Source organism: Hippoglossus hippoglossus, chromosome 4 (genome assembly GCF_009819705.1).
Source record: "Hippoglossus hippoglossus isolate fHipHip1 chromosome 4, fHipHip1.pri, whole genome shotgun sequence".
Lineage (NCBI taxonomy): Eukaryota > Metazoa > Chordata > Actinopteri > Pleuronectiformes > Pleuronectidae > Hippoglossus > Hippoglossus hippoglossus.
This window is the reverse complement of record NC_047154.1, coordinates 16,628,198-16,644,334: the sequence shown is the minus strand read 5'-3', so window position 1 is coordinate 16,644,334 and position 16,137 is coordinate 16,628,198. Positions and strand designations below refer to the sequence as shown.

The 16,137-nt window shown below is 42.8% G+C and overlaps 1 protein-coding gene across 6 annotated transcripts in view; it reads right to left on the bottom strand.

Moving 5' to 3' along the window:
* Window positions 1-1,805: 1,805 nt before the first annotated feature.
* The window catches only part of opa1 (OPA1 mitochondrial dynamin like GTPase), a 34,466-nt gene continuing 20,134 nt past the window's right edge, over window positions 1,806-16,137 (bottom strand). For 4 of the 6 annotated variants that reach the window (XM_034581962.1, XM_034581964.1, XM_034581963.1 and 1 more), the window contains 2 exons: window positions 3,961-4,034; window positions 1,806-3,818 (listed from right to left, as the gene is read on the bottom strand). In XM_034581962.1, the coding sequence (XP_034437853.1) occupies window positions 3,970-4,034 (65 nt within the window). In that variant the 3' untranslated portion in view covers window positions 1,806-3,818; window positions 3,961-3,969. The remainder of the gene's footprint in view (window positions 3,819-3,960; window positions 4,035-16,137) is intronic. The other 2 variants (XR_004613543.1, XR_004613544.1) reach the window with 2 other exon arrangements.

Genomic DNA, 16,137 nt, shown 5'->3' with positions numbered 1-16,137 from the left:
CAACAGGAAGGCAAACAAATGCTAACACCGCTGCTTCTGCCAAAAAACACCCAGCCCCACAATTTATTGCCCTTTTCTGAGACTTATTTAAGGGTTTCATCATATACTGACAAGCGTCACCCCCCACCCAGGCTCAAACACCCAGAATGTGTCTCGTGTGATGAGGTGGGGGATTAAAATAAAATGAAGAAACAAGATTGGCCCTTTCTTTTTCCTAAGAAAGAGTAGAAATGAAGCTTTGTGCACGTCCGCTGCTGTGGCACATTTGACAGGTCTGGGCCGGCTGCTTTTGTGTCACCAGCATAAAGGGGATTGAGGGAAAACACAAACTGAACCACTGTGCCGTTGTGGCGCTGGCTATTAGTCAATGTGACGGCCTTTGCAGATGCTAATGGCGTATAGTGTGTCCCGGCCGGCCTCCCTCCTCCCCGAACGTGGCTATCTGATTGCACAAAGGCCTTCTGCTGGAGGTTGACTCTTCCCCCGTCTCTTTTCATGGCTGCTCCAAAGTCATTAGGGTCGGTTTTATTCCCTCTCTCTTGTTTTTAGGAAAACAGGGGAACATGGAAGACAGACAGAAAGCAGCACGTCGATGTGAGGCAGTTACCTTCATGTGTGAAGCCTCCGGTGATGGTGCTAAGGATGGGAACCCCCCACCCCCACCGTGCTGCCCTCTGAGCAACGTGGAGATGCTGTAACAACCAGGCTCTTGTGAAAGAAGAGAGGATGCCCAGGAGTGTAGGACCTCTGGACGCCGACTTATTAATCAGTCGGGGCCTGGGCTGCCTGCCTGTCCGCCTGCCTCGGGCTGCATCGTGTCTGCAGCCTGCCCTGGGATGAGATAACAGCGTGCAGAGTTAAATACTCGTCGGCACACAGGTCTCTGCAGAGAGCAGCGACCTGTGTGCCGAGAGATCACAGGGGTCTACTAAATGTAACACGTGTACTTCTACTAAAACTCTCCCAGGATGAGAGTGAATCCAAAGTGATTCCCGATGACTTGATATTTTTAGATGGATTTGTCAAAGACTTTAAAGGTCCAGGTAAATTGAGATTTGATTCAGGACATTGTAAATAAGACTTGAGAGAGTAAGTAATGTTCTTAAAAACTTTATTTAACGTAAATTCATGTGTAAATACTATAATTTTTACTCCATTACATTATTCTGATGGTTATAGTTACTTATCAAATGAAGATATAACATTAAAAACTATATAATTGGAGTTAGATTAAATGGAGACTCTAAATTGACTGTTGCTGTGATTGTCAGCTGTGATTGGCTGCAGCACCCCCTGCGACCCTTAAAGGATAAGTGTAGATAATGGATGGATGGACGGACAGAAGGATGTGTGATGAGCCTATAAAATATAATGCAACATTAAGGATTAAACTACTGAACATTTTGTAAAACTTGTTCTATACCTCAACCGACTACAGCAGTAAAATGCTGCCCTCATATTAATGCAACAGTAAAAACTAGAACAGTTTTGTGGAAATCTGTTAAGTTGTTTTTGCGTAATCCTCCTTACTAATAAACAAACAGATGGGTGAAAACAAACACCTCCTTGGTCGAGGTTATGATCAAGTAACAAAATAAAACTGTAAACTTCACGATTCATCGTCAGAGGAACATAAAAATCAGACAGAATCATGACAATCCATCCCATAGTTGTCGAGATATTTTAGCAGCCGTCACCACTGACATGGCAGAAAAGCACAACCTGTTAATAACAGGCTGGATGATGATGCACCCGACCGCAGATTGTTTCAACAGCACCAGAACAAGCTGACAAATCATGAAAAATCTTGTTTTATTTATCTCAATTTTATTCTTATTTTTCTCTTCAACACAAATTCAATAAATAAAGCACATCTGATGGGGTACACCATGCAAACATTACTTTCTACAACATACAACAGCTTTTGAACCAACCCACCGATTTCCTGTTACACAAGTTCACTCTGCAGACATGTGCTGTACACGACTTCCCCTCAACTCTACCTGTACACAATGTACGGCATTTTATATATATATATACCCATATTGAAATGTGAGTGGATGGATGGGATTAACAATCTCTCAACCCCTTTCTGTCAAATATATGACAGTTGAATCTACAGAAGGTGGTGGAAAGAGTCGTACTGGTCCAAATGAAGGCGGAGCTACGAGCGCGGTGATGTGAGAGAAGAGGAGGGTTGATGATAAGAGCGAGGAAGAAGCACAGGATCGGGAAACCTCAGGGCCTGGGACAGGGACGGGTGGGAGAGGAGGTGAGTTGAAAAAAGCAACGTATATTTTCAGATAAAAATCACAAGCCAGAATATTATATTCTTCCTTTTTCATGACTTTGAGGAGTTTGTACACTTTTCCTGGTTTTCGGAGTGATCGTATTCCTGAAGCAGCAAGAGGGGTGAGATCTTAGAGCCGGACACGGGAAGAGGGAGAGCGGATACGTACAAGGTGCCTGGGCTCTGTGCAGGTACAGAGGGGATTGAACAAATGAGATGAAACCGGGAACAGCTTTGAAAACACAGGAACCCTCCAACCTCTGTAAGACTAGACCGACTGAATACAAAACAAAAAATAGACGTGGGTGGTAACAACTGACAGACACTACTAATACTAATGGCCTTTCAAAATCTACTGATATGCGCCACTGGATTGGTTGTTGATGTTTTTATCATTCAACATTTTTAACTGATGACGTAACATGGATATTGTGAAATGAAATCTTTAACTTTATGATAGGTATAACTGTGTAATGTGTTATATACAAATACATGATCAACTAATCAGGTCAAAGCTGCAGCACTTAGATTAATAATGTGTAAGTACAAAGACCCTTCACTTTATATGTATTAAGAGGGCGTCAGTTTGGTGGTTTTACTATTGTCTGTCAGTTGAAACATGGGGAGGTGGATCCACAGTAGGTGAAGTGTTCATGTGTAATGAGAGAGCAACACATTGAGATTTACAGAGACAAACGTGAGTTAGAGCATCACGTGTATTTGGCAGAAATTCAAACATACAATTTGTCAAAATAACCCCAATAGGTCAAAAATAATAAATGAAATCTTTATATAATAAAGTTTCCAAACACCTTCATAGAGGATTCTTGTTAATCGGAGAGGACATTGAATTTTGAACCAGGTAGTTACTTTCAATTCTTCATTGAGGGAGACATGCAGAGTGAATGAAGAATACAGGTGAAGCTTGGACGACAATTTAAGAGCTTTGGATCCTAAGTGCAACTAAAGAAAAACTGAAAAGACGCAAATTCTGACCCATTGAGCTGTGTATCTTGGTGTTTCCTGTGAGCTCCAGGTGAGATAAAGGTATGAAACTCAGGATTATTTCACCTGTCAGGACCAGTGCCAGTGTGTTCATGGTACATAGATCATTGAATACACACACTGGTATGATCATGTACACACAAACATCCCAGGTCAGATGAAAAACATGTAGACAATCCTCTCAGTGAAAACTCAACAGAAGCTTCTGGTTTTCCCCCGTGATCTACTGTGTTTGCTTTGGGCGCCGGTGCACGGGTTCCCCTCGTGACGTGGGACAGCTCACAAGCAAAGAGGGGAAGAGAAAAAAACATACCAAAATGGAAAATCAAAGAGAAAGCTTGATAACTATTCCTCTATCTGATCTGTTCAGGTCCATCTTTCCATCAGTGCCCAGGTGGGAACAGGGAGCAGAGCCAGGGGCATTAAAATCAGGTGAGTGGTGAGGCTGACGGACATTTACACATGTTCTTGTCTTTGTTCAGTGCATTTCTCTGTCGGATCCAAACATTTACTGTAAATAGTTCTGTAAGGAGGAAAAACAACAAAACATACATTCAGGTGTCAATCATCCCTCTGACAGAACTGATTGTTAAAACAAGTCATAACTCAATAATAAGTCAGTGCGTCATTTATACTGAATTATCGACTGTGACAGAGACAAATACCTGGTTCTCTTATTTCTCCTTGTGAAGAGCTTCGATGAAGGCTTCAAGTTTCTCCTGGATCTCACGAACTTTCTCTGTAACGACACAAATAAAAACGAATTGTTAGAGCTGAGACAATGTTAAATAATTGAATTATTAATTATTAATTTTGAAAAATGATCAAATGTTTGTAGAATATTTGAAGAAACTACATTATTCATTTCAGCTTTATGAAAAATACTTTCTGCTTTCCGTCTTGTAGAAAAATGCAGAGCTGAAACAATTAGGTATTTGTTACAACTTAGCTAATGATTATTTCAAAATGAACTAGCACTGAGATTTTCTAAGCCAAATGTTATCTGGTGGCAGCAACTTAAATATGAGGATTATCTGCTTCTTTTTAGTTTTAGATCATTGTGAACAGAACATCTTTTCATTTGGACGATTGGTTGGACAGATATGTGAAGACATCCGCAGCTCAAAGGTAATTTTATAATTTTTTTAATGTTTAATACACAACCATTTATGGATTAACTGAGAACAGAATAACTTTAATCAACAATGGAAATAATCTCTGGTTTCAGCCGTTGTAAGATGAGTATCTTTGGGGGGGTTTTTGGGCCGTTGGTCTGACAATGTAAAACTTTTAAGGATAACAAATTGGGTTCGTGCAAATACACAAAGAAATAGACATATTGACAAAAATCATGAATCGATCATCAGTAAAATAATAACAAAATAATTGATAATGGCCATAATCGTTTATCTGCAGAAAATTGTTGCTGCTTCTGAACGTCACTGAAACATACACAAAACTAAATGAAATGACATCAGCATCAGTAGCTGTTTATAAATCAGTTCCTTAAACAGAGACAATGTAAAACAAATTCCTTTTGCAAAAGTAAATGTGTGTAGGTAGAAAGTCCTCTACACTCTTCACCAAAACACCAGATGGTCCCCTCTCACGGTGACAGCCAAACGTCTAGGCAGACCTCTGTCACACATCTGATGATGACGAATTGTATATCCTTTACCGGTGAGCACAGACCACATCAAAGCTCTCACCATCCTCTTTCTCATGGTATGTACCTCCCGGGCACATTGCTAATGGACAGGAGGAGATACCATAACAACAACACTTGACATGAAAGGAGGGAATTTACTGGAAAAACAGTCACTTCTTTTCACGATTACACTCCCATTGTGTGGGGACGATATAAGACCAGCAATCCTTCCACCAAACATGTACTGTCACACGAGATGAGCGAGCCATCTAAAGCAGTCTTAAGCGCTGATTAAACAGTGGCTGAGGGCAGTCTGCGGGCCAATGCAGAGAAAAGGAAGCCGAGGCTCGTAATGCCAGCTGCAGCTCCTGGCCTGGTTGGCTCCCCAAGCTTCCCCCTTCACCCTCGCTAATCTGTCTGGATCCCCTCCAAGCACAAATTCAAACACTGGCTCTGAAGAACAAACTAGCCCTGCTGTATCTTGATCAATCAGCCACACAAGATCCATAGCCAGCCTATTGTGGACTGTTTCCCTACGAGCAGGCCCAATGCAAACACAGATTTAAAAAGACTTGTCCGTTTTCAGGGATATAAATCATTGCGGTTTGGACCTCAGAGCAACAATGTCCTAAGTGTCTATTTCAGGTCGGCACAAAGGTGATAACTGTGTGCGTGCTCTGGACTGAAACAAAATATCGTGCTCAGGGGCATGTGAGCAGCCCCTTTGATGGGAGCACGGCTGCAGAGGTATCCTTTTCCTGATGGATGAAAAGCAAATGGTTGTTGGGAGAGATGCAGTCACACCCCCACACACGTCCTGAAACACTAGCAGAGCCGAGAAGTGCTGGATAGCATGTGAGGCACACGCACGGATGCACAGGTGGGCAGAACTGAGAAGACATGACTGACAGCCAGAAAAGCTTGGCCCTGAATGGCTCATGTACACGCACACACGAGTACACACACACCCAATTACTTGAAAACCAGCTAGTGCTCTGCAGTCTTGCCACCTCCACCTCTTTTCACCTTCCTACACACTCACTGCTGGCAGATGGTTAAAAAAAAAAAACTCCCCAGCCTTTGATACTCTGTTAACACACTCAGGCAAAATGGCAGGGCGTTAGGGGGAGATTACAACACCTAATGGAGGCATTAAAGGGGCCTGTCGAGGGGCCTGCTGACAAGGCACTGCAGCAGGTGTGGGGTTGAATGAAACATAACCCTGTTCTACGCCATTCCAACACACAGCCCATGGAGGGCATGGCTCAAAGGCAACTGACAGAGTTCAGCCGTGTGGGCTGTGCACCGTGACCACAGGACAACATAACTCAATCCAAGCCAATCAGAGCAGGATTACCAACATCTGTCCGACCTGGAGAAAAGGAGACGCGAGGGCGTTGAGGTTTGGTTGGTGTGCAGAGAAGGAGGGTACTGACTGTCAGATCATCAAAACATGGGAAATCCCCTGGCTCAAGCTTCAAAGCCTCTAACTGGGTTTAGATGTGGCTGATGATAGTGTGCTTGAAGGAGCATCGGCCTTTAAGATGCTGACTGCTTAACACGGGTCAAACATGCCAACTGATGGGCAGACACACGGAGCTCTGCCAGATCACCGGGGGCGGCGGTGGTGCAGAGGCAAGACCGGAGAGGGAGTGATGAGAAAAGACATTGGTTTGAATCGCTAGATTGGCTGGGAGCTGATGGTGGATGAAAATCTTTGTCCTGTTCACCTGAACCCATCATTTCATCCAGTCAATAAATGGAGCACAGGTCAAAATTGTGTCTGTACTGTGCAACTCTTATCAAGTCAAGTACATTTTATTTCTACATTCAATCACAGAACACACATTTCCCTTAGATGGCTCTACAATCTGTACAACTTGCAGTACTCTGTATACTTAGGGGAAAAGAAGGATGAGTGATCAGAGGTGCTGGTGCAAATAGTAAACAGATAAATGAACTGTATTTATATAGTACTTGTCCAGTCTGTCATTCATTCAAAGCACTTCACAATGTATGTCACATTCACCCACTCACCCATTCACACATACATTCATACACCGATGACACAGTTCAGTGTCTTGCTCAAGGACACCTTGACACACTGGAGGAGCTGGAACCAGGAGGTTGAACTCAGACTGAGAGAAAGCTTACACCTGTTTTCTAATTCGTCTCTTCTCGACTCTCGAGCTAATTACCTCTTTGTTGTTCAAAGACAAAGACAACATTTGAAGAAGGCAGTTTTGGAGTGACTGAGAACTAGACCTCTGCTTTAGCTAGCCGCTGATGCCAACTCAAGGTAAAACTCAAATAACCCACTGCCATTCCATACTGCTTTCTTTATTCATTCAAAACACAGTATAATCAGGAAAACTCAAGTGTAAAGCGTGAAGACTGTCAATGAAAATGTCTCACTTTCACTTGGCAGCAAGCGCTGGTATCTGGAGCCCACCAACATGGACAAATTCATCAGCCATCTATCCCGATATAAACTCCAGTTTAAGGTTTACTTGCATTGGACTCCATGCATATTAAAGTTCCAATATGGGGTGAGACAGCACAGCATCAATGAGTACAGCAAGGTCCATCAACCATTCCGATATAACATGATGCTTAATGACTTTTAAATGGTCCCTCAGTGACTTTCAGGAGCCCAGGAGGCCGCGGGTGAATGTGCACGAAAAAAAGCCAATATACTGTGGTTTAAAACTGCAAGAAACAGGTATTCATTTCCCCCAACACCATCTGTTTGCCACCAAAAGACAGCAGCAAGATGAATAAAAAGGCCACAACAAGGCTTTCTTTTCACAAACCTGTGGAAATGCAACAAAAAAAAAAAAGTGGGCAGAGTCACTGCGACCTGTTCCTCACCGAGTAGTGAGAGTAGCGATCTAAAACTCCATTTAGGCTCCTGTTTACCTAAGAGATGAGCCCCAAAACACAGTCATTCAACCGATCACCCCTTTATCTGGTCATGAATATTCCCATAATCCTCTGGCCTCTATCCCAGAGGCCCCTTGTTTAAGATGCTGGGCGTTGTGTGGGTTGCCGAGGGCGGAGGGACTCTCGCCCATTCAGAGAAAGAGAGGGGAGCCTTTCCCCCCAATCCCCTCTTTTCAAGGCCTTCTCTCGGCTGATCTCCACATGAAATGATATCTCATTCACTCTCACTCTGCCGAGTCCCCTAAGCCTGCTACGGCCGAAGCGCTGGCAGAAGGACGGCCGAGCCAAAAATCCTTTAATTGACATGTAATTAGACTGTGAAACTGCGTGGCCCTGCTGGACAAGTAGCCACCACAGAGGAGAGAGCGAACAGAGGACAGGAACAGATGAGAGGGAGGCCTGCAACTTATTGTGAGACAGAAAAAAACTAATCCCCTTCATATGGGAGATGGCTACTCTTCTTCACTGAATGTGAGAGGGAGGGAACTTTAAAGAAAGGATGACTGATATGAAGAAGTGACAACTGAAGATTTCAGTGGATGAGGTTTGGTGCCAAGGTTCAGGCTATTTTAGCCGTGCTGCTCTGAAACGGTCAACTGACAAGAGAGCTGTAGTTCAGCTGTATGGTCACCAGAGACAGTGGGGCGGAGGGTTTGGTTCCTGTCCCGACCCGTCATAATTCATGAAGAAACTTTTTATATCTCATGACGGCCAAGGTTACAGTGTCGGTGGAGACAGTGAATGTTTAAACGGCCTGGTGCTTCCTTCTTTGAAAGATGATCTCTTAATGTAACAAACAGAAAAGACGCTTTTTCTTCAGCATGCTGCCTGATCTGTCCCTAAATCTGGATTGTAAAGACTATAAAGACTGGGCCATGGGGGATATAGACACAAGGAGAACGGTAACGCTGACGGCCCAAACGCCATGTCAGTGACAGAGCAATGAATCAGTCCTCACACTCGCGGGTCTTATCTAGAAAACAGATGCCTGCGAAAGAGCAACCCAACCTGGGGAAAGACATAGGTAGGCCTGAGCAGGTCAAAGCTTGGGGTCAGCCAGAGGGTAGACTTAACAAAACACAACAAAATGCAGGGAACCTCTAATTAATGAGCCAGGTGAGGTGCAGGTTTTATTGACAAGCATTGCTTGGACCTTTGAAGAGCCAAGCTTCAAAGATTTTAGAGCAGGGGGTTGTAAAGATGAGGAAGGAAGATGGTAGATTTAGCTCCAGGGCAAGGGAAGAGAAAGATACATCAAGATCATCTAAAAATATATCAGTGAACAGTCTCCAGTATTTCCCAAACCATTGTTAAAACTGAACAGGTCTGAGGCAGTAAGTCTACTGGTGACTCATGGTGTAAATCACAGCAGGTCTGGGGTCTGAAGTTTTCCAAGACTCACCTTTTGCACTCAAACGGAGGCCTGTGCTGAGGCTAAGTGGCGATCAATCTTGAGAGGCCACATGGGCCTGAGGATGTGAGGCTGACAAGTCTGGTTTAAACTGAGATCCTGTCATAATCCCTCAGAGAAGCTCTCCTCTGCTGAATCAGCCACAGGTGTGTGGACCGACTTATCACAATTCCAGAATGAGCGCACACACAAAACAAACACACAAGTGACTGAAAACACTTGCATGTATCCAGTCCTGCTGATAATTGGCCGTAAATGTAAAAAAAAAAACCTTTCTTACTTCCTTCTTGACACAGCACTGACCCCAGACCACCCAATCAAACAAGATGACGGAGAGAGATAATACAGTCCAGCGCTCCTCTTCCCCTTGCTGCCTCTGGGTAAACACATGTTTCCAGCTGCTCTGGTTCTCAAACATCTTCACATCCATACAACACTGAGGAGCAAATGGGTTGGAATTCCTTTGAGCTTCTAGAAAAGGCCTGTTCATGTCTGTAGCCTGGATTCACTGGACCACAGGTGCATTACTTGCAAGCGCAAAGCGGAAAAAGTACTTCTGGTGCCTCAAAATGTGGCTGAGTACCTGATAAAGGTAACATTACTACACTGAGGAAACACATTTTATAGTATTTTCCAGCACTTAAATTTGAAATGTCTGATAAACTAGACAACAATAAATCAAAGAAGATGGTCTCAAGGCTCCAAGGGCAGTTGGGTCATAACATGAGAAAATTCAAACCTGAAGTTTGCATGTTTTTAAACTGTTATAGAGTGGGAGTGTATGGTTTTCCTATTACCTCATCTTAACCAGCACCTGATGTCTGATCTTTGTGTGTGTGTATATATATGTGTGTGTATGTGTGTGTATGTGTGTGTGTGTGTGTGTGTGTGTGAGTGACAAGTGGATCAGTGGGAATGGCTCCCTAGTGGCCACAGTGCTGGAAAAAAGTGAACAGAAGCCCAGCAGAAGTTCCCCTCCCATCACACACCTCCTTCTTTTCCCTATTTTCCCACACTTGCACTCTCACTGCCCCTGAGGAGAACGAAAGATGGCTTTACATTCTCCTTCACAGTTCAGTTTCTTTATCACCACTTCCATCATCGCCTCTTGATTGGTTGCTTAAAACACACATTTTTTTTAATTTCCTTAGTCCGCTGGAGTTATTTCCTGAGTTTGTGCCAAGGGAGGATAGTCAGAAGCAGCCACATCACCTGCAGATGGTCCTTCAGCCAACCTTTTCTGACTGTAAACACTGGAAATGGTGTTTGAGCAACGTTGCCAACAAACAAAATGTCATTATTAGCAGTTTAGTGGATATTTAATTGCAGGGACTTTAGAGAAGAATTATTTTACTAATATACTAAGATTTTTGTATTTTTGTATTTAGTTGATATTTATGTGCTTTCTCTGAGTCAGTTTCAACAACTGATCACTGTAGCCACTGATCAACAACTGTATTATCAAGAGCTTAACAAACAGATTGTGGATAACAGCATAAAAAAAATATATAAGTGCAAAATGTCTTAGAAAGACATTCCTGGGTTTTGACCTGGGAGGATGGATGGATGTACCGAATGGAAAGGAGGAAGTGAGAAAGAGCCTCAGGGAGAGAATATGATAAAGAGATAGGTGATGGTAAAGTGGAAAGAGAAGCAGGTCATAAGTTTGGTAAATGGGGGGCAGGTGGCTGGTTGGAGCTGTGATGAAGAGGAGGGGGGGGGAAGAAAAGTAGCAGAGAGGGAAAAGAGACTCCTGTGTCCTGACAGCTAAGTTTGATAGAGAGAAAACAGTTAGAAAAAAGGACTAATAATTGGAGATACATACAGGAAGTAAATTCAGAATGTCAGAATAAGAAGAAAGTTACTTAAAACCATGCTCCTTATGATCTGCCTTCTGACGAGAAGGGATAAAAGAGGGATCAGTCAGTCAATAGTGAAACAGTTAAACAGTGGAGAGAAGAGCAAGCTTTACTGTAGAAAAGAGAAACACGCAGTCAACTGGAGTAATGCAGGGAATCCAGGTCAAATGCTAACCTTTAAAACTAAATACTTAATTGGTACAAATTCAGATAATGATCCTCTTCAAAGCCATTTTAAAGAAAACGTGACCTAGGCGATGAAACATCCGAAACAATATACTGGAAGCATCAAAACGATACTACTAATAATTATCAGGGCAAATATAGATGTTAAAGGTGCTTTGCAATTGAAAGTCTGTTCATTTACTTTCACACAACATGAAGGGAACACAACTGGATACAAAGTAGGAGGGGCCACCTCATTTACACCAGTGTTATGACAACAGTAGATCTGGTGTTTGTGTACCCGACACACCTGGGGAGAAAATGCTATTTGGCAGCGACACTGAAGCTTGTGGTTTCCTCATCCGTGGGAAAAAACAAACTTATATTGTAACTCTACTAAGCCTCTCAGTTTACAAAGCCTTACAGATAACTAGTGTCTATTAAATCAGAGACAATGAAGACTGCTCAGGAAGATGGAGGCGAGTTTTACCAAGTAAGAGGGAGAAGTGTAAACAGACAAACAATGTAATAAGAGTGCATATAATGGCGATAATCCCCAACATGCCAAATAGCAAACAGTCTACCCTCTAGCTCACTGCAGAAAAGCCGACCCCACCTTCCAAATGGCGGACCAGTCGACTCAGGCCATGTCTACAAAGATGTGAATTAAGTTGAAGAGCTGCATAGAGATCAGAGGCCGGATTATATTGAGGCACAGCTCCAAAAAAAAAACAGTGGTCTCCTCCTAAATGGAAGAATTTTGAAACAACCAGAATCCTTAATCGAGTTGGCCACCCAATCAAAGTGAGCAATCAGGAAAGAATGGCCTTGGTAAGAGAGGTGACCAAGAACCCAATGGTCGATACAACTTTGAGAGGAACAACCATCACTGCAACAATCTAACAATCTGGATTTTGAAGCAGAGAGGTCGGACCAAAATCTCTCCTCAGTGGAAGACACTTGAAAGCACCTCAAAGACTGTGAGGAACAAGAGTCTCTTATGAGGAACTGTTCAACATCCAAATGTCTTGACAGGAGAAAATAAGGCATCGCTCATCTCCATCTTCCCAAAACCTTCCCATCAGTTGGGCACGGTGGTGGAAGCCTCATATTCTTTAGAGACAGGGACTGAGAGGCTGGTCAGAATTAAGGGAAAGCTGAGCAGAGAAAAGTACTAAAATATCCTTAATGAAAAGTCGGTCCAAAGCTCTCAGGACTTCGTACTGGTCCAAAGGTTCAACCTCCAAGTGGACAATGACCCAGGACACAAAGCCAAGACAATGCAGGGCTGCCCCAGGGACAACCCAATAAATTTCCTTAAGTGGTCCAGCCAGAGACCGAACTCAAGCCCAATCAAACATCTCTAGAGAGACCTGAAGACAGCTGTGCACAAAGTCCCTAAAATACCCAACACCGCTTGAGAGGATCTGCAGAGAAGAATTGTAGAAAATCCCCCAATTCAGGTGTAGAGAGCTTGTTGCATCTTACCCTAAAAAGCTTGAAACTATAATCGCTGCCAAAGGTGTTTCATCTTCATAGTGAGTAAAGGGTCCTGATACCTTTTTAAGAAAATAGCAGAATAATAAAATATGAAAAGGTGAGGGAGACTAAATATTTTCTGAATGCACGGTAGACAACGATGAAACTAAAACAACTTGATAACTGGTAATCTTTTGGTCCCCTTTCTCCTGGGGGTGTTTAGACAGTTTATATTGTAACTAGCATCAATATAATATAGTTTTCAGAAGCATGGCTATCAAGGCAACAGAAGCATTAATACCTAAGAACAGGACTTGTCCTTAGAGCCATATAGAAAGCATGGACCGGCTGTAAGGTTTGTGCAGGAGCAGCATGCTCTGCACTTCTCTCCCTCCTGAGCACAGGCACCGGCGTACACAAAACCTTAAGATGATACGTCATGCCTTACAGCAGACGAGAACAGAGAAGCACTTCTCATTGAGCCCTCGCTAATCACTCTGGAGGAAGCTGCTCAAAGGAGGAGGAGATGAAAGAAACAAAGTGAGCGTGAGGCTGAGAGAGCATTCCGGTGAGCAAGCCCAGACAACCAGAGCTTTATTGTATTCTGCTTCTACACAAGATAAAGAAAAAAGAGAAAGTGACGGCATGTGCAAACACGCAAACACTTCACACATTAGCACGGTTCTTGAGAGCACATTCGGTTGACACCTTTAATTCCTTAACCCTCAAATAGCCTCAATAGAAGAGCTGGAATCCATAGGTTTCTGCACATTGTTGAATTCATCGGCAGCAGTAAGCCTGTAGTGAAGATGTGAAGTTACCGCTGTATGTTGACTAAGTGATCGATCATGAAATCAGCCCTTGCAAAAAAATGCAAGAACCCAAAGTATGACACTAATGGACTTGAGTTTTCAATCAGGAAACTACTTTACCTCAAGCATTATGGAGGTAATGCACAGTACAAGATGTTTTCAAACTAATAAAACGTAAAATCTCAATCAGCACATATCATTAATCCTCTATAGAGAATGTCAAACCATAAATGATACTATTTGTGTTGCTGATTTTGTTCAGCTAAACAATTGAGAAAAAAAGTCTTTGCTGCAATCCAAGACACGCTTGTTAACCTTTATGAGATATTCAAATCATATAGCTCTGTCAGTAGTACAGTAATACAGTAATAAAAGTAATCTCCAGTGTGACTAGATTTATGATCGTAAACGTTGAAGAACATTAACAGGCATGGTCTATAAATAATAATTTAATTGTGTGACTGATTTGTCTTACTGCTATTATACGATCTTATAGTAAAAACTCAAAACGATCTGCCAACGCTTGTTTGATCCTCAAAGCAAGAACTGATAAACTGCCAAATTGGCATCACTTTGCCAAAAATTCCTCATGGTCTAAAAATCATGTTCTACTATGTACAACAATACTATTACCAAGAGGACATGCACATCATTACAAGAACAAACAAAACAATATACAAAGTAACAGGTGTAAAGTAAAGTAATACCATGGTTACTCACATAACCTCTTTTCCTCAGGATTTAAACTCACAACTGACTTAAACTTAACGAGGAAAAGCTGATGTAATAATATGCCAATAAGAGATTTTGTGTGTGTGTGTGTCTGTGTGTGTGCGCGCGCGCGTGCACACACACAGACTTGTGCAAGTACACTCTTCATCAATCTGACAAGGGTGACAAACTGCCACCACGACTGAAGTGACAGCCAGGCAGCACTTATTCCCGAGGTGTAATAAGAGGAGCAGAGGAAGAAACAACTGTCTCTACTGCCGCCTCTATTTACACAGAAAATTACCAAAACTTCAAGCAAAGAAAGTCTTTGGGTCACCACTAAACAGACAGATAAGAAATATGTATATGGAACAAGATAATAGGGTTTGAAAACAAAACAAAACAAATACTATCTGGGTACAACAAGGGTTAAAACTGAAATTAGGCTTGAAGTTAACATAGCTGTGACATCCCTCTGAAAGCGCCTTTATATATTATAAATGTAAAATAACCCACTTGACATATATTTGCTGACGCAAACCTTATGGTGTTGTCATATGTTCATGAGTGTTGTATCTCAAAGTATTGAATATGACAACCTACACTTCATAAAAGAGTATTTATTGAGTCTGGAAACACTCTCAAACTACTGCACTTTCTCAAATCAGGCATCACGGTATTTTTTCCAGTACACGCACAACATACACACACAACACACACACTAAACAACATTTCTATGAGGGGCAATGAAGCAGCCAAGCGACATCCCAGTGGTCTCCAAAGAGGCCTGTGCTTGCACATTAGGGCTGGGCTTTGCTCCAGAGACGGCACTGTGCCATACAGCTGGTCTGGCACAAGCTGACAAACACAGCTCTTTGCAGTGCACATTGTACCACTCATTACTGGGGCTTTCACGTTCTCACCCACTGACGCACACACCTGACCTGTATTTGTAACCTGAGCGATGCTGCGCCTGCCTGCGAGTAGAGGCAGATAGAGCTGAACAGCAGACTGCCCCTGGGAGCAAATTTCTGCCTTTGTTAAGTATGTTTATCCTTTCTCCCACCTCCCACTCCTCTCTTCCCTCCTTTTCTTATATGAGAAGTTGTCTCCTGTCTGTTTCCCATTTTTTTTCTCTCCTCCTCTGTCAGGGGAGAGAAGGGGAGGTAGGGACAGAGGCTGTGAAACAGTGACTGAGAGATCCAAAAAGATGGAGAGAGGGAAAAGAAAGCTACCTGGATCAAATAGGCTGTGGTATTAGCTGGCTGACCTGTGGGGTCAGGCTACAGTTTGGGCCTGAGGCAATCAGACCTGGTGTCTTTTAAAGGGCTGGAGAATGAGGGGGACAACAGCTCTTCATAATGCAGTGGGAAAAGTTGGTTCATAGAAAGACGTGGACAAAACCAAATATCCTGTGCACCATTGTATGGCAAAGAAAATGTGTGCTCAAGTCCTATCAAGTGTTTTAGCCCCTGATTTGAAAAAACACATTAAGAGGTTCCTGCCATAGATTCATGCCTGTGAGCTGAAATGGCTTCCAGTAAAACGCAATGAGTAGATGATGCATTTATTCAACAAATTTGGGTATTTTCATAGCTGCAAACTCTAGAATAATGTTTGGCCGTACACACTTTACTGTTAAACCCTCCCCAAATTTCCCTGTGGTATTCAGTATAACCAGCTGACCAACAATCACACTGTATGGGCTTTAAGGAAGCCGCCAATTGCAGCTACACTGTGTCCCACCACAAGGGGGCTGCAGTGCACTTTACCTGTAATTCTCCAGCTTGTGTCATATTAACATTTGATCATAA